Source organism: Scomber scombrus, chromosome 8, assembly GCF_963691925.1.
Source record: "Scomber scombrus chromosome 8, fScoSco1.1, whole genome shotgun sequence".
NCBI classification, from domain to species: domain Eukaryota; kingdom Metazoa; phylum Chordata; class Actinopteri; order Scombriformes; family Scombridae; genus Scomber; species Scomber scombrus.
The window spans coordinates 13,189,942-13,214,159 of record NC_084977.1 but is presented as its reverse complement, the minus strand read 5'-3'; the positions used below and the strand labels follow the sequence as shown (position 1 = coordinate 13,214,159).

The 24,218-nt window shown below is 40.8% G+C and overlaps 2 protein-coding genes across 6 annotated transcripts; one reads left to right on the top strand and one right to left on the bottom strand.

Moving 5' to 3' along the window:
- The first annotated feature begins 855 nt into the window (after window positions 1-855).
- Window positions 856-15,463, top strand: ssbp3b (single stranded DNA binding protein 3b). Of its 5 annotated transcripts, XM_062423922.1 has the most exons (18): window positions 856-1,006; window positions 1,702-1,774; window positions 1,933-1,994; window positions 2,083-2,167; window positions 8,364-8,453; window positions 9,587-9,661; window positions 9,897-9,959; window positions 10,315-10,378; window positions 10,473-10,546; window positions 10,780-10,844; window positions 10,939-10,987; window positions 11,335-11,370; window positions 11,490-11,544; window positions 11,635-11,699; window positions 13,321-13,399; window positions 13,558-13,586; window positions 13,683-13,784; window positions 14,006-15,463. In XM_062423922.1, exons 1-18 carry the CDS (start codon window positions 951-953, stop codon window positions 14,033-14,035), a joined length of 1,152 nt encoding a protein of 383 aa, XP_062279906.1. In that variant the 5' UTR covers window positions 856-950; the 3' UTR covers window positions 14,036-15,463. The 5 variants fall into 5 exon arrangements, with proteins under 5 accessions (XP_062279906.1, XP_062279908.1, XP_062279907.1 ...); XM_062423924.1 differs by lacking the exon at window positions 9,587-9,661; XM_062423923.1 differs by lacking the exon at window positions 9,587-9,661 and having other exon boundaries at window positions 13,321-13,417.
- Window positions 15,464-18,224: 2,761 nt separating this feature from the next.
- On the bottom strand, window positions 18,225-23,178 carry dio1 (iodothyronine deiodinase 1). Its single transcript, XM_062424083.1, has 4 exons — window positions 22,826-23,178; window positions 22,586-22,729; window positions 19,552-19,751; window positions 18,225-19,158 (listed from the first exon to the last, which is right to left on the bottom strand). The coding sequence occupies exons 1-4, from the start codon at window positions 23,160-23,162 to the stop codon at window positions 19,093-19,095; spliced, it is 747 nt and encodes a 248-aa protein (XP_062280067.1). The 5' UTR covers window positions 23,163-23,178; the 3' UTR covers window positions 18,225-19,092.
- Between the last annotated feature and the right edge of the window lie 1,040 nt (window positions 23,179-24,218).

The following is a 24,218-nucleotide window of genomic DNA, read 5'->3' as shown; positions in this document are numbered from 1 at the left end:
GCCCTCCAAGACATACAGTCAATTAGAAACAATATTTGAGTGAGGATCATGTAGCTTCTCTTCCTCAAATATTGATATTGTCGTATATTAGTATAAACTTTATGGATGATAGCTTTAGCCATGTTTCGATCTATATGTTTATAATCTGGCTTCAACATTTGGGCAAATATTTAATCTTATCAGTTGTGAAAAGTTAATGAAACCCTTGAATCAAATTAAAATGTATTCGTTACAGACTTCAACTAAGTAAAATATTCTTTAAAAGCATTTAAACACTTGCTAACTCTGAGGTTTATTTTTTATCCCAGGTCACTCGTGACAGGCATTTTCTACTTCTGATGTGGCAAAATTATTTTTTCCATTTTTATAAATAATACAAGCTTCTAATGTAGTAATGAAGGAACTTTATTTGTATGGGGCCTCCATGTGGTAGTAAAAGCTTATCAGAGAAGTCAAAAATACAGCTGACATCAACAATATAATGTTAAATGATTTCAATTGATTATATAGATTATAAGAGATTATACATCTTGTATAATTTCTTCTTTTTTTGTTATCTAGTCAGGGGCAAGTCAAAGAAACAATGACAAGGTAACTGTTAATTTCTTCGTCTGATTATATTAGACAGCAGCTTTATTGAAACAAGTATACAACAAGTTTACAGCTTCTTCATTAAATTACTCTCATTGATATCCAGCTTTCAACGTCAGAGCAGCAAACTGAAAGCACAGAAGAGGCAGACCTTAAAACGAATGGCGTGCGCTCATTGGTCTGTCTGAACATCCGTCATGCTCTAGCCCCGCCTCTTCCCCCCGGACCAAGCTCGGTTGTCGGGTTGAGGAGGAGTGCGGTTGGAGTGCGAGAGGGTCGCGGCCGCGATGATCTGACAGATGAAATAACGATTTTAAAAAAGAGAGAGAACTACGGCGGGCGTCCTCCCACACAAAACGATGTTCCCCAAAGGCAAAGGCACACCGGTGCCGTCGGACGGCCAAGCGCGAGAAAAGTAAGCTTAGAAACGTTTATTACTGTGTATTTCTGTGCCTCGCAAGTTGCTCTCTTGTTGTTCGCTGGACAGGCTAGCAGGAGGCGATTTCCTCCTGCCGAGACCTGAATTGAATGAACCGCCTTGTCTGCTCGCCATTCCTCCCCTGAGCTGCGTTTCTGCTGCTCCTTTTTGGCTCTTTAACTCACATCTCAGACCGAGTCCGTGTGCAGTTTGGTTGTGTTTTATCCGGAGGCTGTTTTTTGTCATTTTCAGTTGCGGATCTCGGAGAGGAGAAAACAATAACATGGGCTCGCTGCTCAGTACATTGTTTCTCTGTTGAGCTCTGATAGGCTCCGTTTTTATTTCCCCTCAGCCCCATCAATGCCACTAGGATACTACTATACCTAGCTAATACACAGCAGGCTGGAGCTGTGTGTTTTAATGTGTCACATCACGACGTTAAATTATACTGTTGCTTTAGCACTTTCTCCTCCTCACCTTCTCATTGTAGTCAATCTTTACAAGGCTTGGCTCCCCATTTATTTTTTTATGCATAGGCTATTTGGCAGCCATTGTTCATAGGGCCTGTACCCGACTCCAGTCACATATAGTGTGCCAGCAGAAAAAGATATTTAACATTTATTTATTTATTTTTTTTTGTAGTTGGTAATGTTTGTTGAATCAACCCTAATATTATGTTTTGTTTCACACAGGTTGGCTCTGTATGTCTATGAGTATTTGTTACATATAGGAGCACAGAAGTCTGCACAGACCTTTTTATCAGAGGTATGTGGAATTTTGGGCAAAAGCTCAACCATATTGTCATGCCCCTTATTTATTGTAATGCCTAATATTTTCTGTAAATCTCCTTCACCTGCTTACACACTGTATTATTCTAGCAACATCAATATTAAAGTGTAATATTGAAACCCCTCTCTTTCTAGATACGATGGGAGAAAAACATAACACTCGGAGAACCCCCTGGATTCCTGCATTCCTGGTGGTGGTAAGTGATAATGTTCCCATCTCCCCGTAAACATGTCCAGGGGTTGTTTGTGTGGTTTTGTTTGCTTCATGACCTGTCTTGTCCACAGTGTATTCTGGGACTTGTATTGTGCTGCACCAGAGAGGAGAGAGACATGTGACCACTCCAGTGAAGCTAAAGCCTTCCATGACTACGTGAGTAATGCTTACATGGGAACTGTTGCACATAGCGCCATGTCTTCTGATAAAGAAGACCACAACTTTCCTATCAAGGCTAAGAAGTAGTGTAAATAATGCCCTTGGGGCTGTGCAGTGAGTCAGATTTTTTTTTCCTTCTTTTTTTTTGAGCTATCAGAGTAAAGTGCTCATAATCTCTGTTCATAAACACTCAAGTTCTGACAAAATCTGCCACATTTCCCCTCGAGAATAATACAGCTGCCATACGTCTGGTCATTGTGATTCCCTTTTTGCTTTGAGACCTATTGTGATTCACTCTCAACTGATGTAAACTACGATGTCTAATTTCTGCTTCTCTTATATGCATTCTTCAATGTGTTTTGCAAGTCATTTTGTATCCTCCCCCCAGCACCTTTTGTTGCTGTATTTAACTACAAAATGCAACTTGGGACAGCATTTTTTTTCTTCCTCTTCAGAATTTACGACCGGTCATCTTGCCCAGTTGGTGGGTCGAATGATGCACCCAACAAGGAGCTTTATAGGCTTCTTGGAAACTGATGCTGATATAGCATATCCTCAGTTAGGCCTGTCGAGTGCTACACTGAAGCACCCTGCTGTAGTTGTTGAAACAATATGTAGAAACTCAGGTACAGCTGCAATGACATAATCCTGATGGATTTAAAAATGAAAAACTGTCGAGACAGTCTCAAAAAAACAGAATTAATGAGATGACGCTCAGGACAAGTGCATGCTTATCTTATATTAGTGCCTCCATATTTGCATGTCATGGGTGTTTTGCATCTTGATAATTACGCAGCTTTGGAGATGGTGGTGTTTTCATGTGCTGCATTGTGTCCCCCTTTGAGTGAGCATTCAAAAAGAACATCAAATAGATCCTGCTGTGGATCAAAGAAAGTGTGAGCTGCTTGTCAGTGGCTTTTGTTGTTCCCATCCTTATGTTCTTCCGGCCTTATCCGAAAACATTTGTTAGTCGAGCACCGTGTACTTGTTTTAAATAAATAAAAAATACTTTTCAGGTTATGCTGTGCAAGCAGAGCCAAAGAAAAACAAAGTTACTTTCAGGTAGATCGGTGATGTATCAAGCGGGAATGGGTTAAAATGGAGATGTTGGTCCTGCTCTTGGCAGATAGGGTTGTCAGGGTAACAGGCCTCCTGATCTGGCAGGTGACCTGGGAGCCAGGAGTGAGGCTACAGCGTGGCTCTGCCCTTTCAATAACCACATTCCTTATTATTCCAACTCGTACGGACAAAGGAAGAGCACGGTTTACTCGTAAAAAACCTTTATTGAGCCAGTCACTTGATGGTAATTAAATACAATATCTTTAATTGTTGTGGTTTGTTTGTTTGTGTAGAATTTGCCTTTTTTATTGTTTGATTGTACGTTCAAACTCATGGGATATGATATATATCTCTGAATCCTTTGTTTGTTTTTTAGAGTAGATGTCATGTTTTCCGACATAAACTGCAGAATATTGCACTTTTAAAATTATCTGTTTTAAGAAAAGCTGTGAGAACAACAGAGCTAAAATTGTTTTGCTGTTTCTCTTGGACTATGATGGACCTCACCAGTTTTTAAAGAACAAACGACACAAAATAAGCTGTTAGATTGCAACCCATGGTTTGACTAAGAGCATTTTCATAACATGGAAAGCATTAAGCAAATGAGGGAACAGCGAAACGTCAGTCTGGCCAGTGGGCTGCTGTGGTGAGGAGCTTTGAGAGTTTCTGTGCGGTTGGCTCCCCCCGACCTCTTGCGGTTGTCCTTCGCTCTGATGTTGGTTCTCCTTGTGTTCATTTGTGGATGTTGGGGGGTCAGGAAAGTGTGTGTGTGGACAGTACTAGTCCTTGGACCCTAGCCTTTGTCTAGGTGTGGGGGAGGTGAGTGCTGCTCTGTTAGCCGGCAGCGCTCGTAAAGCCCTGGTGTATTCACGCTGGGCCTGACGAACGCTCCCCCAGGGGCATGGTCGCCATGGCATCAGCAGCTGATTGATGGCTGTCACAGAGCTGAGGGGCAGATTGGAAAAGGAAAGGGGAGTGGCACTGTGGCATATGCCCAGCATCCACCGCGGAGGAGCTGAGGGTATAAAAAGAGGGGGGTGGGGAGAGAGAGAAGTGGAAGGGACCTGCTACAGCAGAAGTAGCGAGAGAGAAAGAGCATCCAGTCGGGATCCAGAGTGGGTTTTATGATGTTGATTAATGGTTAAACATTTACAAGCTAAACATCGGGGCTGGTTTCTTTTTGAGCGTTAGTTCCAGTGGAAGAAGTGAGGCTGTTAAGAGCAGGCTGGGTGAGGAGCCGGCATTGGGTGGTCTTTGCTGTAAATCGCCCCCGCCTCTTCCTCCCCTTGGATGCTTGTGTGCTTTTAAGTATATACATGTACACACTGAATCATGGTAGATGAGTTCGTGTTGGGGGTGGGGGTTGGGGGGTAGTCTGTCTTAAAGGAGGTCTCCTGGGTAGTCGTAAGGAAGGCCCCAGACTAGAGCCTCATAGCCTGGGGCAGGGCTGAGACATCTGCCCCTTTCCTGTACCGGGGAGTCTGTGGAGAGACGTGGCTCTTTTAAATCGAAAGCAGCATCGGACTGTTTGGGACAGTCCAGCAAGCACAGCTGTGTGCTTTAGTGGGACATGATAAGGATCTCACATAACATGCCTGGGAACCCGCCATGCTCGTTGCTTTTCAGTCTGGCAAACAGTTTCTACACAGCTAGGTAGATTGTTGATCTTGTTTTATGACTTCTTGGTCAATAACTTTTAAATACAGCTTTGTTTTACTTGATTGCGTCTTTGAAAGCCTCATTCCAGGAATGGGTGACTTATGGGTAGAGGAACTAAACAAACTTTAGTTGCTTTTTCACTGCAAAGAGGCCAGACAGCATGATTGTGTGAGCCTAGGCCATCTGAGCCTTACGACATGAGCCATAAACTGTAGATTCATCTTTATCTATAACAAACAGAGTAACATCTGCCTGCACTTGCATTACAAATGTTGTCTTTCAGTGAAAATAAAACGCAGCATGCATTTCTGGAGTGGGAGAGGTGACGACTGTTCTTTATATGTATATATATATAGATATATAGATATATAGATATACATACATCTATTTAAAACAAGTTTTAAATATGAATATTCTTAAAAGACGAACTTAAATTAACACACGTATTGAGAATAATACCACAAGCTCTTCTGAAGTTACTGTGGACTTCAGATATTTCCGACACTAATTAACATTTGCAATACGGTTTTGTAGTGATAATGATATAATACAGTTGAATAATTTAGCCAATTCTGTGCTAACAGTTCTACAAATATAAAGCCTGGGTCATGTCTTATCTGATGCATGTGCTTTTGTGGTTAACTTGGAGATCTGTGACAGGAAGACTGCTGCAGACCATGTAGTTGTTGCTGTGACCGTAAATATCGAGCCAGGCACATCCACTTTTGATGAGCATAAAACTTCCTTTTGTTACTAAGTTGCGTAAAGATGTAAACCTTAAAAAAAATCCTGTTCCTGTGACATTTTCTAATATCCTGTGATGACAAGTGAGACCATATAAATGTAAAAACAAAGTGTACAGTATTAAACTTGGCTTTGTGACAGCCCTTTATGCTGTTTGAGGAGGATGAAGTTAGAAACCGGCACCTTATGGGAGCTTAGAAAAATACACAAAGAGGCTAGATTTTTAGATAAATTGTCTGCTTCGTTAAAAGAAATGAGAATACTACAGCGGGGGTGATTCTTTTGCCAGGAAGTAACCATGAATTTGCAAAAGAGGTCAGCGCTATGAATAACTGTAACCTGTTTACCATTTAATTTAAACAGTGTGAGAGACTTCGATGAAATTGTAAAGCTGTGGCATAAGCATCATGGTTTGTTCAACTGTGTGCAGAGCAAAATGATTGCGGTTGATGATGTTGACTTAACTTGGAGCCTGGATGGTGAGTTCTAGTAAAGCGGTGCAGGCTGTGCAGGTTAAACAGGAGAATTGCTGTGTTGGTTCTTCCTTGTCTGTAATGGCGTGTGGCAGTCTGCAGGGTGACATCTTACTTCCATTCTTGTTTAACTTGCACATGAATGACTTGTCTGGGCAGTTAGGTTCTCGCAAAACAGGTTGTGTTTTATAAATGCAAATGATTTGGTTATTTTCTTCATGCACTGTTGCTCTTCAACTGCTCAGTATACACTCCCAATACGGTGCAGACCTTGACATTAGCTTCAATGCCAAAAGTGTAATTTAATCACAAATGGATGAAGAGAAGGTAGGAAACACAATATTTCCATATTTGGTAAAGATGCTCTTAAATTAAGCACTGTTATAGGTTAAAAAAACATTAGTATTCAAAGACTCACTCACGCTCACAATGATGTCATGAGAACGTTATTGTGTGTGTGCGTGTGTGTGTGTGTGTGTGTCGAGATTTTAGATTTGAGCCGTGTGAACGTCGACATGAATGCTCCCACATGTTGGGAAAAGATTAGAAAAGTAATCAATAAATCTGTCCGTGCAGATTGGATCAGGTAGAGAAGGCATAGTTGATCCATTAGTGAAAAGCTGAAAGTTATACGTGAGTGATGTGTGCAGAAGTATTTGTGCATTTTGAGAATGTGCAGTGATGAGTTTGATTTGCAATGATTATTTATTTATTTATTTATTTATTTATTTAGGCCTTGAGATAGTAATGCTCCCTCTGTCCATCATAGCATCACAATGCTGTATTGTAGTGTGCATGTATACATTGTGTTTGTGGTGCATCATATTAAAGTGTGTGATTCAATGGTTTAAAATGTGTACATCTGAATCTGAAAATAAAGTGTCACATGTCTTATCAGTATAAGTTACAAAGTGAAACTTGAACAAGGCTCAGCAGATTCATCAACATAAAATTCTGGTATTGACTGGTGTTGAATGGTGTTGACTCCCCTCACAAGAAGAGATACAATCAAAGAGAAAAGTAGTGTCATGAGTGAGTGAGTGAGCACAGTGTTTCTTATGCCTTTGGTAAAAAAAAAAAAGCATCATAGACCGGCCAGGTCACCAAACATGCACATGCTGCATTTAGTAGGATCAGGTTTTATGGTATTTGGGTATGTGAGCTAAATTTTTTTCTAAATTAGGTACAGGAAAACCCAGATGCTTGGCATTTTTTCAGGATTTCTGTCTCTTGAGATCCGCCTCTTACATCTTGCTGAATTTTCTCCACAATCCGAGACAAGACGTGACTTCTCCCTCTGGCCTCACTTCTCTCCTTGCTGAGGTATTTCACAGTGGCAGCCTGAGCAGATATTATTAGGGAAGGTGCAGTCGATACCAGGGAGTGTGTTGGCCATCGACCAGTGATGTCTGTAGAGCTTTAGGGCTCCGGACAGAGATGAGGAGTGTTTGTGTATGTGTGTAGGTGCTTATAAGTACATCCTTGTAGTAATCCACCCATGTTAGTGTACATCTTCACTATTATGTGAGTGAGCTTCGCATTTACAAGCTGGGGCTGAAGGGAGTCTCTTGTTCTGGTGCTGTTCTTTTCGAGCTAAACCCCACAGCTCTGAAGACATTAGCTCATCTCATATTGCTTCAGCTACAGGGAAGAAAAACTGAGTCAATTAGGAGCGTGTGACTGAAGCAAATGGCACATTAGTGAATTAGGGCTGTGGTTTGAGCAGGAAATCGGCCCAGCGAGCCCCTGCTGTGCAACAGCACTTTGGAGCCACTGACTCAGTGAATCCTCTTGATGCTTATCTGATCCACTAGATCCTGGATCAGCAGAGCTCAAAACCCTCAATAACAACCCCATCAGTACACACAAATGATGTGGTTCTACTGACCAAATCCCTGACTCAGGGGTTAAATGACTTTTAAACAGTAATTACATTGAATTAAATTTGAATTCCTAATAAAAAACAAAAGCTTGTTCACCAAGTAATGATCAATCCTGGTTTGAACGAGGTTCATGAAGCCAAGTGAGATGGTGCTCATGAACCCGTTTAGATCAACTGCCAGGACAGGTTTAACCAGCATTACTGTGTTTGTCCAAAACGGTTTTAATTTCCTCAGATGTGCTTCTCTTGTGGCCAGCTTTGGTCACAAATGTTACGTGCGTTCTGTGATGCAGTGTGTGATCTAAAAAAGGTGAAATATTACCAGTCAGCATGTTGAGTGGTTTTAATGTCTTTTTTGTCTCGTCTTTTCTCTCAGAGTGCAGCAGCAGCCCCCAGTCCTGTAATGGGAGGGATGCCCCCTGGTGACGGCATGCCAGGAGGACCCATGCCACCAGGCTTTTTCCAGGTCAGTTCATCACCTCATTAATAATACGTGTTACTGTTAGGAATCTAATCTTTAATCTAACCCCCCATGAAAAGTATTTTCATTTTCTAATTTGCTTCAACAATTAACAGTTATCAAACTTGCCATTAATTAAATTCCCTGTGGTTGGACAAATGAATTGATGGGCTGGTCATGTCCTCAGCTGCTGCACTGCTGCAGTTTTGTAAAATGCTGTCAAGTTGAACAAAAGTGTCTACTTTAGTGTCTGTACTGCTTTTGTCTTTTATTTTGCTTCACTCTGCTCAGTGAACTTGTAGTACACATCATAGATGATCTGTCTGCCTGGGTCCCTCCAGTGCTGTAAACAGGCAGGCGTGGCCTGGCCATTTTTCCTAATGGAGAAATCGAAAGGTGCAGCACCTACTGTAAATCAATATCATGAGGATAAACTCAACTGGCAACTGTATGGAGCTAGCTCTAAGAGGTGACATTAAATTGCAATGCTTCTGTACCTCCTCTGGACAAAACTACTCACTTTAATTGATTAATAATTAATAGTAAGTTATTATCAGGAAAGACATTTTTGACATTGATACATGAGCGCACACACACTCATACTTTCCATACCAGAATCCATTGGAGGAGGCTCACTTAGACCCTTCACTCTCTGTTAGATCAGAAACATTAGCTACACAGTGCCGGTGTTTAGTGTTGTTATAAAGCTAATTGCATAGAGCTTAATTGATGCTGTTAATTCCGGGAAATTAGCACTGATAACATGCTGCATGCAGCAGGCTTCTTAATGTCTTGACTGACAGGCAAAAGAGCCCAGATCCTCTCCATATCTCTGTCTCTTTTTTCTCATTCAAGGCTCAGTCATTTCCTTGCTCTTCTCTGCGCAGTCTCTCTCTTTTACTGTGTTTGGTACATGAAAATAAACATCTTATGTTGTACATTTGTACTTTTTTTTTTTTTGCGCCACACTTTGTTTCTTGCACTCCAACTGTCCTCTGCCCTGCAGTAACGCTGCTTCTCTCTCTGCCCCTCCTTTTTCACTTCTGTTTCTCACTCCCCCTTTTCTCTCTTCATCTCATCATCCCCTCTCTCCCTCCTGTATCTTCCTCCTTGCCTCTTCATTTTGTGCGATGCCGTAGGGTCCTCCTGGTCCCCAGGGCTCTCCTCACCCTCAGCCTCCTCCCCCTAACAGTATGATGGGACCTCACAGTCAGGTAACACTCCCTCTCTCTCTCTCTCTCTCTTTTTCTCTGTTTTGCTATCTGCGGTCATTTGGCAACGCTGGTTCTCAGTGCTGATGCTTCATGCTTTGGCATTCGTCTCAGCTTAATGCTTTATGCTGCTTTCAGTATTCGCACAACATGCAGATGAGATAGTAGTATAGTACAACATTTTGAGAGTGCAACTTTTTTATTGAAATCTCATGGGGCAATGTTGTTTCTGTTGTAGTCCTTTATGTCGCCTCGCTTTGCCGGAGGCCCAAGAGGTCCCCCCATCAGGATGGCGAACCAGGTACACCTCACACACACACACACACCATGGATGCATAATACATAACATATACAACCACTGGTGTATATATGTTTGTAATATTTTGTCCACTCCATTATCAAACACGAAGGTGGCAAAATATTAGGAACACGTTACGATATAATGCACTACACCACCAGCACCCACTACGACTTCAGTAATAAGAATACAGTTGAATTATCACCTTTCTGACTGCCAGCAAAAACTTTGTTAGAGTAGAATTCATGGCAGAACTCTTGGAAAGGATGGTATTAAATTGCACAGGTGTTCCTAATAATGTGGCTGGTGAGTGAATATTTAGCAGCATCATTGAGTCTTTGTGTTTTTTCTCCTGTAGCCACCAGGCGGGGGACCGGGCCCTCATCCCATGTTGCCTAATATGGACCCTACGAGACCACAAGGTGTGAATCAGTACTGTTTTCACTGTAGTACATCTGCATAATAGGAATTATTTCCTCGCTACTCTCTTCATATAAACTGCCTTTATCCCTCTAGGCCATCCTAACTTGGGGCCAATGCAGAGAATGAGTGGCCCTCGAGGCATGGGCCCTATGGGGCCTGGCCCTCAGGTAGGCTACTAACATATAATATATTACCACTGCTTTGATGATCCAATAGTCACTGATATTAACTTTATTGTAAATTTTATACCAAATAAATCCAAAGAAATGTTATTTCAGAAATGGCCATATCAGTGGTTTTCATGTTTCTCCTGTTACTGTGGTTTAAATCGTTTAATTCAACTTAGAAATGCTGATTAATCACTAAGATATATATTTTTTCTTAATTGGTGCCTTTTCAGAGCTTCGGTGGTGGGATGAGGCCCCCACACAACACCATGGGTCCTGGTATGCCAGGAGTGAACATGTGAGCCTTCAGTTTATTTGTACATGTATTCAACACAAGTTGTTCAATTTTAATACAATATCTTACTCAGGTTTATATCTGTCTTACCATCTAGGGGCCCAGGGACTGGTCGGCCATGGCCCAATCCTAACAATGCCAACTCTGTGAGTACTAATACACACACACACACACACACACACACACACACACACACACACACACACACACACACACACACACACACACACACACACACACACACACACACACACACACTTATACCAGAGAAATGCTGGTTCAGATTGCAGTCAGATCTCCTCTCAGAGCTGCGGAGGTCTAATGTGTTCTACGGTTCTAGTCTGGGATGTAATTGTAGTATTATGTGTCACGGTTTCCTCAGATAGCTATAATGCTATTAGGATGATCAAATGATGAATGATGACATTTTGAGGTATAGAAGATGGTTTGCATTCCCATTTCTGGTCTGTAATGTTTGTGTTTTTGGTTTCAGATGCCTTACTCATCACCCTCTCCTGGTGCATATGGGGTGAGAACGCATCCTGACATCTTAACTCATCCATACTATTTGAGCTCTCACCACAGAATTTCATCTTAAATAACATTTTCAATGGTCCTTGACATGTACATTGGTAATATTCTATACAGGGAGCTTCTGGAGGAGGAGGACCCCCAGGAACTCCCATCATGCCCAGCCCTGCAGGTTAGTACTTCCCCTAACTGAAGCTGTTAATCACAATCCATTTAATGCACTATAGAGTACCAATTATATGTATGTTTGCACTTTTTCCAGACTCAAACAATTCGGGTGACAATTTGTACACCATGATTAACACTGGACCCAGCAATCGAAATAATGTAAGTCACTTTTTTCTTCATTCAGGTACTTTTAGTGTTGTATGTTGTGAGAAGTACGGTAAGGAGAAGTACTATTATTCAGAATACAGCAGAATGATTGAACACTTTTTAGAAAATGTCTTTTGCAGCTCACTTCATGACTAATTACTGTATAAACCCGTTTTAACAACACACCTAAAGCCCAATTTCCACTGGGTCCGTCAGCGGCACTTTACGGCTGCGCCGCGGTCACCGGAGCAGATAGGTGCCATTATAATCAATGAGAGTATTTCCACCAGGAGCGTCTCAGCAACGTCCCAGCAGCGGCTCTCCGCGCCGCAGCGCTATCAATCCGCAGCATTTCTATTTTTGACGGAGCCGTTTCTAACTCACGACAAGCTCAACTGAGCAGATCGCACCAGACAGGAAGTCGGACACAGAATCGGCATAATAAAACTTCCGTCTTTCAAAATAAAACAACCCGTGCAGCCTCCCAATCGTATTTAAGCAACACACACGAATAAAACAGACAGATTAAGACACCATCTAGCTACGTAGCCTACTGATACATGGTATAAGCACAAAAATCAAAGAAAATTACCAAATCAACTAAATTTGAGCAAGTTAACAAAATTGGGCCATGACGCTGACGCTGGGCAGAGGACGGAGCTAAACCGTGGCGCAGCCGTTCCGCAACGCTGATGGACCCGGTGGAAATCCCGGGTAAGGGTCAGTGTCGGACCTGAATATTTCAAGTGGGTCACTTAGGAAAAGGGGGGGACACTGGAAAACAATGAAGTGATTGAGGTATAGTGCGTCTGGCTATGGTTTCCATTTTAGCAGTGTGTTGATATGATTATTGAGCGCAGAAACCCTCAACAGCCACAGTGAGAGAAAATATAAAATATTTATCTCGGTAAATGTTACTGGTGATCTCGAACTCTCTCTACACTCTATCACTTTTCTGTCTAATCAGAGCCTAGAGATAGTAGGATGGTGAAGATATCCATGCATCTGATCAGGAATGAAATTAATTTGACTTACAAGTATCCCATATCACCAAATAACCCACAGTGTATCTGTAGGTTTGTATCTTTCTAACAATAAGGCATAAGCTATGAGATGACATCCATCAGCACTCAGACACACATAAAGTCCAGCTCCTGTGTGCTGCTGCTGGAGGAGAAACACTTATAACAGAAAAATGCTGGACATCTTTGAAAGAACTTGACTTATTTAAATTTTCAATTATTTGTTATAGCTTTGATGAAACACATCTCACGTCCTTGTATACTGAATCGCCTTCATTATCCCTGGGTAGCATGATCCACCCATGAGTGTACAAAGTAGATTTTTATAGAAACAATCAAATACACTTGTTATGCTTGTTCCGTTTGTGTATTATTTGATACTGTAGGCTACTGTTTCAGTCACTCTCTCGGAGCTGAAATTACCAAGAACCGGTTTTTCTTCCAATTGAAAAGTTCTCAATGGCAGAAATGAGTAAATGCACTGTTGTATAGAAACAGCTTTCCAGGGTATATTTGATCACTCAGTAGTGAATGTTAATGATGACTTCCAGCTGTATGCTAACTGTGCTGTGGAGATGTGGTGAGTCCATGCTTTCTTGTTTCCTCTTCAGTTCCCTATGGGCCCCGGCTCTGACGGACCCCTGGGAGCCATGGCTGGGATGGAACCACACCACATGAATGGGTCACTAGGTAACGCCATCCGCTACGGTACATTTTACAAACACAACAGAAACAGCAAGGTTTTTGTTGCACTCTCACACTTGAAAAAATGATTCTAGGGGGTGTTTTGCCCACCATAATAACTATGGAACATAAACCTTGTGTTTTTTGCATTGTTTCATTCTTAGGCTCTGGTGATATGGATGGAATGAACAAGGTAAATGCTGTAAACAGCAAGGGTCTTATGTGAAATACTATGTAAAATTAAGTGTTATACATTTACGAAAACTGATTGTGTGCTCTTTCTTTCCAGAATTCCCCAAACAATTTAAGTGGCATTAGCAATCCTCCTGGGACCCCAAGGGATGACGGGGAGCTGAGTGGAAACTTCCTCCACTCCTTTCAGAGCGAGAACGTAAGTCTTACCTCTTTCCAGTTCTTCTCCTTAGCCAATGTCCCTGGATTGTGACCATACTGTGATGAACCCAGAGGTAGAGCTCACAATGAAGCCACAGTCACAACGTATTGGCATCAGTGACTACAGTAGCACTGCGGAGAGCAAGCTGGGTGTTTGACCGAGGATTATTTAGTAAGGACAAGGTGTGTTTTATCCCTCTCTTCTCTGTGCCCCTTTAGTACTCTCCAACCATGACGATGAGTGTGTGACCCACCTCCAACCTGCCCGACATTATTGCCATCATTCCGAGGATTTGAACTCACTATAGGACACGGCCAAACACATCAGCACCGAATCAGGGACAGGCGCCATTTTGGTTCCACACTAACGTCAGAATGCTGATCGGAGAAAATCAATACGGCTGGCAACTACTGCTCCTTGCTCAAAATGAAGGACAATTTCTCCATTTATCACAAACCCCAAGTGTGACAAAACCAGCTACTGAAAATGCATACATGACACGTTTTTATGTTCTTTGCAGAGCCCCTTCTCCCCCCTCTTACCCCACACCTCGCCCATCCAAATTCCTCAGCCCTAGAGCGAAGAGAAAAAAAAATTGTTGAAGTTTACCTCTTCTACTTTTTAATTATTGCTTTGTGGTGCAAGATGTGCAGGAAATGTCTCCCGCTTCCGTCACTTAAAACACTGGAGAGTGTGCATATGCATTGTGAGCTTGGAAAGTCTTTGTCTTGTCATTTTACTTATCGCCATGCATACTGTGTCACATAAGTCAGTTGACATAGGACTCAGAATTTGCCTTTTACTCTGGCCACCTTTTATGAAATGTAATATTCTTCCCAATGCCCACCCTTCTATTTAAGGAGGTTTTTAAGAGGACAAGATGTGAAAGCTTTTATCGTGATGACCTTTCACAGTATGTAAGTGCTCAGATGGTTCTTACAATGTCAAATTGATCCTATTCGATCAATTTCAGTCTCTTACTGCTGACAGCGACGCTACTCTGCACTCCTCACTGTTTGGTTTAAACAGCTGGGCTGCTGTTGCGTTCTGTCAAGGGAAACCAGACTTCGGCATAAGAAGAAGTGAGTGCATGAATGCTGAGAATCTGTGTACAACATACTACCTAGTGCTGCTCTTCTCTATGTGGACACCTGCTTTAAGATGTGGTGTATATCTCTTTACCTGCCTGTGCTTAACACTCTGTGCTCTTCACCTTCTGTGTTCTTTCAAGTTTGGTTGATTATGATGAAATGGCTATGAATGAGCTGCCCCATTTTAATCTCTCTTACATATTGGTTGTTCATACTTCCCTTCTGTATCACCGGTCATCCCCATGGCCCCTGCCCCTCCCCTCTTGCCCACCCATGCATTTTTTTATATTTTGATACAATCTTTGACTACGTATATTGCCCCAGTTATTCAGAGTTAGTCAAAGCTTTCTAAACTGATTGTAGTAGGCATCATTATAAACTTAGCAGCAGTCTTGTAAATGTGATGAGAATTTTTCGTTTCATTTTTTTCTTCCTGTGAACATTACGCATTATACACATCTGTCCTATGTTGCCTTTATTTGCGGATATTTTTTTATTTCAAATTGAGGAAAGATTGCTTGTTAATATAATTTTACAATAACTTAAATATCTGTGTGGGTTGCTTTATTTTGCCTGAATGTTGAACTATGCCATATTCCTGATGCTGTATACATGACTACTGTTAATTGAAATAATTTGGTTAATGCATGAAAAAATTATTTACTGAATGGTTTTTTTAAATGTAAAAGACCATGAGGGATAATCTTCAATTTATATTTTGTACACAGTAGAACAGTAGTAGTCTCTGTATGGCTGCTTCTGCCCCAGAGACTCTACACACACCAGCCTGTAGCAGGCAGTGTGCACTGGTCTCACAAGATCACTGATCCCTTCACATACTGGTGCTGCTGTCCATAAGACCAGTAAGAGGAAATCCTGGAGACTTTGTGGCAGTGGAAATGTGCGGGTTGACACTGCTGGGAGCTGGGATATCAGGTGAGAGGAGGGACAAAATATTATAGTTGTTTTCACAGTTACCAGTAGATAAATCAGGGGCGATTTAGCTTTACTATAACCGTTTGCTGGATTTACATCCCTTGATGACGGTAAATCTCGAAATAGGCGCTGCATCTAAACTGTGGCAACCTAAAACTGTCTTGAAGGCAGTTTTAACAGTGCACTACCCTATCCTAACTAGTGCAGTACCCGTTCAAAACAGGCCTGTTGTTTGTTTCTCGAGAACAGCATATGCATGTAGGAAATGACAAACGTATCAATTAAAACGATTAATGAACGCATTAAATGGTTTTAATCCAGACAGACAATTACTAGAGCAAATAAACCCCACCCCGCTATTATGTGACGGTGTTTATATCAAACAGCCCCTGCTGCATTCAGACAACAGCATTAAGCGGCGCTGTTCGCTTGTTCTTTCGTGTTCATCAATATTAAAGTATCACGTTTCCAAATTGCACCAAATTCGACAGTGCACGTCCTTTGGTCCCCAGCAAACACCCCAGTGTGAAACAGATGAACGTTTTTTGAGATATAGCCTATGCGAAAGACACACACATACACATTACTTTTTTTGTTAGGTGAACTCTATTTTGTGTCAGACATCCTACAGCATGTCTTGAACATACATGCCAAGTTTGAGTCACCGTGCACAGTTCAATAGTCAAATTTAAAGCGGACCTATTATGCTCATTTCCAGCTCTATATTTTTATTTTTGGACTCCACTGGACTCGGTTTGCATGATTCACAGTTTAAAAAAAAAAACCCCAACCGTATTTATCTTATACTAACTCTTTATGCAGCCTCTCAGTTCAGCCCCTGTCTCGTAACAGGCAGTTTTAGTCAAGCGTACTCTGCTCTGTCTGGCCGACTTTACGCTGTTAGTGGTCCTAAAAACCAGTTGAAACTGCAACATATTTGGAGGGATTTGTTGAGCAGATCAGTTGGAAGTAATGCAGGGAGGAATACTACAAGCAGAAATGGACACAGTGATGATGAGCTGTGATGATAAGCACACCTCCAACAGGTAAAATACTTATTTGACTTTGCCATGCACTCACAGCGTGGCAATTGGACTAGAGTCATGGCTTGGCATGACTGCCCCCCAGAATAAATGGGAACACCACAATGAATGTATTGCAGTGAACTTGCACACTATGGGTGGAGCAGATGATCATATGAAGAAATCCGTCATGAGCCGACATCTGCTCAGGCTGAAAGTAGAAACAAACATTGTAAACCAAGCATTCAGAGCAGTCTGAAGTTAGTGCTTTTTGATCACATGGATTAATTCTGCATATGTTAACCTCACTAAATACGTTCCCCACTTTTAACATGAACATCCGAGGCTGTGACAGCAATACATCCATCATGTATAAAGTACACTGGATGAACAATTCTTGAGATATGCAAAGGAAAATTATACAGACAGACTGACAGATTTCTTGCTTTATATATAGGGATATAGACAGATGATAGACTTGTAATCATAATGTATGGCCCTGTAGTTTCAACGTCTATTTCATTTCTATCACAGAGTCCCTCTAAAAACTATTACCATGACTTACATATTAACAAAGATGCAACTATTTCATTGCTTGGATCATGAAAACTATTACTGGACAACATCAAAATGTATTTGAATATACTGTATGAGAAGTGCTGGTGTGGAAAAGAATAAGGGGAGAGAGAAATGAGCAAAGCCAATTGTAAAAATACTCATTTGGGTATCTAATTGTTTCAGAGGGAAATTAAAAACTGATTGTTGCATCTAAATCCCATTATGAAAACAGTTAAGCCATGCTGAACTCATTCATCACATGCAAACACTTTAATCAAAACACACATACTTAAAAAATAAACAACCTCACATTTGATAAATGGTTATCTGACACTGAGAAAGAACTGAGTTTTGGAGTGCAAAGGGACTTTTCCTCAGATATACATTTTATATGTAAACACTGCCAACCTAAATCAATCGATATATGAAGATAAGACAGTTAGGCATTAACTCATTTCAGGGAATCAATCCACACTCCTCAACTCACATGTCTGTATTTGATCCATTGGACGCTTACCATTATCATTTCCAGACAAGACAGCAAACAACTGACAGATTATCATGTGGCAAAGCACTGCTACATGTGGGGGGGTACAAAACTCAGAGGAGCAACAATACCTGTACAGATGTGTGCCAAACAGTTCCTGCACTTCTCATTTTGATAATTTACTGTGAGAGCAAATTTTCTATCAGCATGCAGTGGAAGGAGTATGGAAATACACTGATCATGTGGTGGCAGTGTCATGATAATACAAACACAAATCAATAAATACACTTCAAAATACTTCAGATCATATAACGTGTAAACTTAGGACTTAATGGTCTTCCCAGGTTATTTGATTTACTATAATGCAAACATTTAGGCTCAACATTCATCAATGAAAAACATTTATTTTTTAACAAGAATACTCAAGGAAAATTAATATTGTTTCACAGGATGGTTAATACACTTTAAATATGTCAAGTCATGAATGCACCTTTGTAATTCCAAGTAAGGTCTACTGCTAAGTATTATGTCATCAAATTACAGTTACCAGAGGTTTGCACTGTAATTGTCATGTAAAAAGCAGCCTTCTGTGAAATCATTTAGAAGCATTCATAGATCATGTAAAACCTTAGTTATTCATGCAGTATATAGTGGTACAATGATACTGAGATTACACGTAGTGATTACTGAACTTGTCTTTCAAAGTTTATCATAAATAACACATGGAAACACTTAACATCCCTTGTACATTTTGTGATACCTCAAACACAACCTCTGGACTGGACCGTCTGTCTGTGTTTCAATTTATCTGTCTACAGAGTCCAATGGTTTACTCTGCAGTCGTCACTAAGAAACACTGAGAGGTGAGGTCAATCTCAGAGGTTGACAGTTGAGAAAGCTTTTTTTTCTTCCTTTTTCTTCCCAAATTACAGGGGATCCTGAAAGCACTGTGAATGCATGTTTTGAGGGTTACAATATTTCTATTCATGCAGTTTTTGATGATACTGAAGAGCAGCTATAGAACTACATGTAAATGCATCATTCTATTGATTATTTTTCTGATTACAAAAGTATGTAGTATTGTGATATATCAGTAATACATATTGATTACAAAATAGGCAGCCCCTATCCCCCACTGAACACAGAGACCCCTTGTCAGATGACACTTGTCAGATGGCAAATACACAGCTTGACTTGATTTAACAATCTTCTTATTTCATCTTCTCCAGGAACGAACGCACCTCCAGTGGACTGTAACCCCAAGGCCCCATCCCTCCCTTGGGAACACAGAGTGAAGAATGTTAGACATATGACAAATAGCATTTTGATTTAGATACACATTTCTAAGAATCAAAAAGAACATATCAGTAGAAGACATCAGACACATGTTTTTACCATGACATAATGTGTACTACTGCATTTCTGGCATAGCGAACATGAACCTGGCTGTATTCCAAGAAATCTAGTGTTCCTTTCTGGATTCTTTCTCACGCAATTGTGTTTACAACAGTAATGCTGGTGGTACTTCTAGTCACGCGATTTCATGATAGGAACAGTGGGTTTGGAGTGAAAGAAAATGTCCCTTTCTGTCATTATAGAAACTTAATTTTGGGTCACATAAAAGCAAAGTAAAGACATTTGTTTGTGTATCAGGTTTGCACAGATCTCACCTTGTAGACAACTTTCCCAGCCTGCAGCACATAAAGCCTCTCAGGCAGAGCTCCATACTTTATGGCGGTGATATTGTTCATTTCATCCACAACCACTGGACACAGTGGTTCCTTTTGAACCACGATCTGTGCTGCAGACAGCCTTTCCTCCAGGCTTCGATGCTGGTTGATGTCAAAGTTGTTGGTAAAGGCCCAACCATCTGAAATAGAGACACAGTATGTGATTTTATTGACGCTAAATGCAGCAGAATAACATCTAAGTTCAAATAAACCACATTTTATGGTTGTTGTGTAAGTGCATGACAGTGTCAAGAGTTCTATCAAGGTGAACGCAGCCCTGACTTTGGTAGTCTTACTGCCTGATATCTTACCACAGAGCAACATTGCATGTGTTAAAGACTAAAAGACTCAAAATTAGACTATTAAGTACAATTTGAAAGCTAAAGGACACCACCATGACAGTAAATCAGTTTTTAACCCATAACTGTATCAAATGAGATAATCAATGAAAAAGATTTATCTACTGCATTCAACAGTTCTCTGTTGCAGGGGATTTTCATCAGGATGTTAAGAGATCCAGAGAAATGAAGGCCATTAATAGATATAAAGTATACTGCATATATGAGGGTAGACTGAAGTACTTTAAAGGCACATATCCATTTTTAAAACCAGCTCTGTCATTGTCAATGGGTATTTTCCTGAGACATGAGAGGTTTGTCAGCAGTGACAAAAACAAAGGGTTGCCTGTAGTTGTAGTTGCGAAAATGATGTACCACCCAGACAATAAATCCAGAGTTCTCTATGATAGGTTGACCATTTAATTTCTACTTTTGCTAGAACATGGCTTGCATATGCAATTGCTTTATTCTGTTGTCCCTGTCTCTTAGCTACCACAGCACCGAGATCAGAACATGAAGCATCCGTGTAGAGGGAGAATGGCAATGTGAAGTCAGGGAGTGCAACCACTGGATTCCTTGAGAGGGCATGTTACAGGTAAGTGAATGCATCCCGACATTGAGAAGTCCATTGGAAGAGTGTCTTCCTTTTCAGTGAGTGCATGTACCAAAACATAATGTGCAAAGTTCCTGATGAACTGGTGAAGTGGTAATATGAACACAGTCCAGGCAATGCTCTTACTTTTGTTGCAGAGCAAGGAGAAGGCCATCATGAACACCTTTCACATTTCATGGCTCTGGCTGAATGCTGTTCTTGGATACAACATTGCCCACAATTTAACCTCTGGCAAGACAGTATTTTGATGGATTTAACTTGAGGCCACTTTCCTGATATTTGGAGAGAATTTATTTCAGGTGCTAGGGATTTTCATTGAAGGAGCGGCTGTAAATGAGGACATCATCTAAATAAACAAGGCAGGTTTACCAATGAAGGTCACCACTAAGTGTTGGCATGTGGTTTGAGTGTTGGTGAGTCCTACTGGTATAACTTTAAGGTGATAAAGTCCACTGTCTGTTGTCAATGCTGTTTTTTCATGATCTTTCTATTCCAGCTTAACTTGCCAAAATCCATGCTGAAGGTCCACTGTGGGGAACCAGGCAGAACAGAAAAGAACAGTGCATCACTGACTCTGGGATGAAGGTATGAATCATTGATTGTCACCATACTGAGTTTCCTATAGTCCAGGAAAAAACACCATGTGCCATTTTTCTTGAGCATCAAAATCACTGGCGCAGCACAGGAATTGTAGCTTTCTTCAATGACCTCTGCTTTCAAACGGTTTTCAACCTGAGTCAGTATTTCAGTTCTCTGTTCTCGTGTTACCCTGTAGGTTGCTGTTTAGTTGGCGTGGCATCACTAGTGTGAATACGATGCTTGATTATGATTGTTCGACCTCTGTCTTCTGAGTATTAACCGAATACTGTTGACTATTCATGAAACAGCTATTTCAGAGACTAAGTTGACAGGTTCGCTTCATCTACTTGTGCAGGTAGAGCTGCATCATATACAAGTAGGATCAACATGTCTCTTCTAGCACGATGTCAACAGATGAGGCAGAATGACACACGCCAAGGCATTGTCCAGAATCCAGCTCAATATCATCTCTGGAGGGATTAATAAATTGATTGTGAATACACTTATTTAAATTAAAATCAAATTCCTGCTCGCCCATCAGGTAGCTGAAGGATTCGATGAGGTGTTCAGTTTGCCAGCCAGAGTTGACATGGAGATGCTGGATATTCAGAATGACATACTGAAAGCAGTGACTTCTGGAGTCTTGAAAACAGTGACACATTTCCTCTTCTGTCATCCTGTGCCCTGAAAACGAGGGTATACTTTGGGTGTACTTCTCTTTGTGAAATGGCTGATCAAATCCAAGCACAGGAGCCGCCTCACTGACTCACACCTCACTGATCGATGAGGTCGGCCTCGTCAAATTATAAAATGAACGTTTAAGCAATCAGCCACAGCCATCTCATTGATTGACTGTGAATAAGTACAGCCAGCTATAGTTGTAAGAATTGTAAATATTGCCAAATGTTGTTGTGAGTACAGCCACTATGTTGACTTGTGTGTGTGTGTGTGTGTGTGTGTGTGTGTGTGTGTGTGCGTGTGTGTATGATAGAGAGTAGAGTGGAGTGTGAGTGAACTGATAAATGGATTTAACCACTTAAAAAACAAACAAATATGAAATACTGTTCTTCAATTATTTGGTGTCCCATTATACTTAAACATGTCATCGGAGTGAGATGTAGTGAGTTGGTGTGGTGTGTTTAAGGTCCAAATTATTTTAAATAACAACATATGTTCTTTATAGAAATACAGCAGAGGTCTATAACAAGCTCTAAAAATAACAATTTAAGCAGTCTCCAGAATGTTAGGTGGTTTTCTTGGTAATTACCAAAAAGCGTCTCAAATTACCAAACTCCCCCCTACATGAGCCCGACCGATATATCGGACAGATATATGGATATCGGCATGGACGTTGTCTATATGTGCTGATATATATACATACACATATATGAAGTTGTATAGGCAGCATTTTATGTAAATTTCAAATTGAGCAACTTTCACTCACCTGTTGAATGCGCTTCTGCGATGTAGATAACTAGAAAGTCAGCCACATCGCTGAAGTCCTTGACGAGTTCCTTCAACTCATCAAGTTTGTACATAAACGGTGGTCATGTGCAGCTTCCAAAACTCAGCACCAGCGGTCTGTTATCTGCAGAAAACAGCTAAAACTTTAGGAACGAGAGAGAGGAAAGAGAGTTGCAAATGTTGCATAGCCTCCCTGAAAGCTTTAATCTCCGTAACGCACCTTTAAAGAATTTGTGGATGCTTGTTTTCTCTCCCTCCATGGTGACCACGGCTGAGTCCGGAGCCTCTCCTCCCACAAAAGCCTCTTGCCCCAGAGACAGCCACATGTGCTGAGAGACGGTTTTAATAAAGTTTAAAGACGTAAAAGTCAGACCCCAATCCTCATACTGGAAATTTGGATTCTGGGTCATGGTGGTCTTTTCGCCAATTCTGAGGATTAGGTTCTTGGTGAAGCTTGGTGAGATGAAATGCATGATCCTGAGCATGAAGTTCAGCACTAACGCAAAGCAAAATGTGCACGCCGACGAAAAATACACCTTCAGTTTTTGTAAAAGCATGCTTGCTCCTTGATGGTGAAGCCCTGCTTTACTGTGTCACTTGCAAAACTGCCATCTGATAGTTGAACATGTCAGTGTCCACCCACTCCGCCCAAGTTTGATATCTGCTGCCTTCTAAGCCTCGTTGTGGGCTCGTAATTTCTAGCACTCAAGTAGCAAACGCTTGCTTGTACTGCTAGGATGCTGGGAGAGTGATGGCATGCTCCGTTTCACTTTAATGCCCCCTCCTTACTTTCCTAATTCATTTGTACTCCGTAAACTGATGTTTGCTTAAACCAGACCTCCAGGAGACACATCCCACGAGTCCCCTTTCACACCATCTACTGAATGTAAGTACAATTTTAATTAAGTGGTTTCTTTTGCCAATTAGCTTAAATCAGACGTTTTTTTCCACCACTCCGTTGATCTGCTGTTTTGTTATTTTCTCTCAAATTAAGGAAGATAAGAAAAATCTGGTATATCCCTGAATATCCTGCATATCCCTTAATAAAAAAGAAAAAATCTGGCACATGTATCCCCATACTGTGTTTGAACATTTTCTGTCAAAGGGCTGCTACACCTGCTTCATTGTTTTTCCAGAAGTAATGAATGTATAGTTCAAGTTCAAAAGTTTGGACACACTTTCTTATTCATGGAAAGGTGTGTCCATCCAGACTAATATATATATATATATATATATATATATATATATATATATATATATATATATATATATATATATATATATATATATATATATATATATATATACAATGTCAATATTTTGTGTTTACTTGCAATGTTATTTATGAAAGAAAATTAATTAACTCAACCAAAAACATTTGGAAGAGTGATCTGTTGTCCATTACAGTATGACTTCTACATCTCACAATTACAACTTCTCATAAGATCCCATATTATGAGTGCAGTGTTTCAGTAACCAGATCTGAATCTCATAATTAGGCTCCATAACATGTTCACCCTGTATCAGTTGGTCTGTCATAATTTGGCTATATTACAAATTTAACAGCATGTTGTTTTTGCTGCAGGGCCCCAGTTTAGCAATATTTCCTTACC

What these genes read in the sequence shown, in the direction of transcription:
- ssbp3b (XM_062423922.1), top strand. Translation starts at nt 951, where the DNA reads ATGTTCCCCAAAGGCAAAGGCACACCGGTGCCGTCGGACGGCCAAGCG. An exon ending in TGCCACCAGGCTTTTTCCAG is followed by an intron (nt 8,454 to 9,586) that starts GTCAGTTCATCA and finishes GCGATGCCGTAG; the next exon opens with GGTCCTCCTGGTCCCCAGGG. An exon ending in ATCCTAACAATGCCAACTCT is followed by an intron (nt 10,988 to 11,334) that starts GTGAGTACTAAT and finishes TTTTGGTTTCAG; the next exon opens with ATGCCTTACTCATCACCCTC.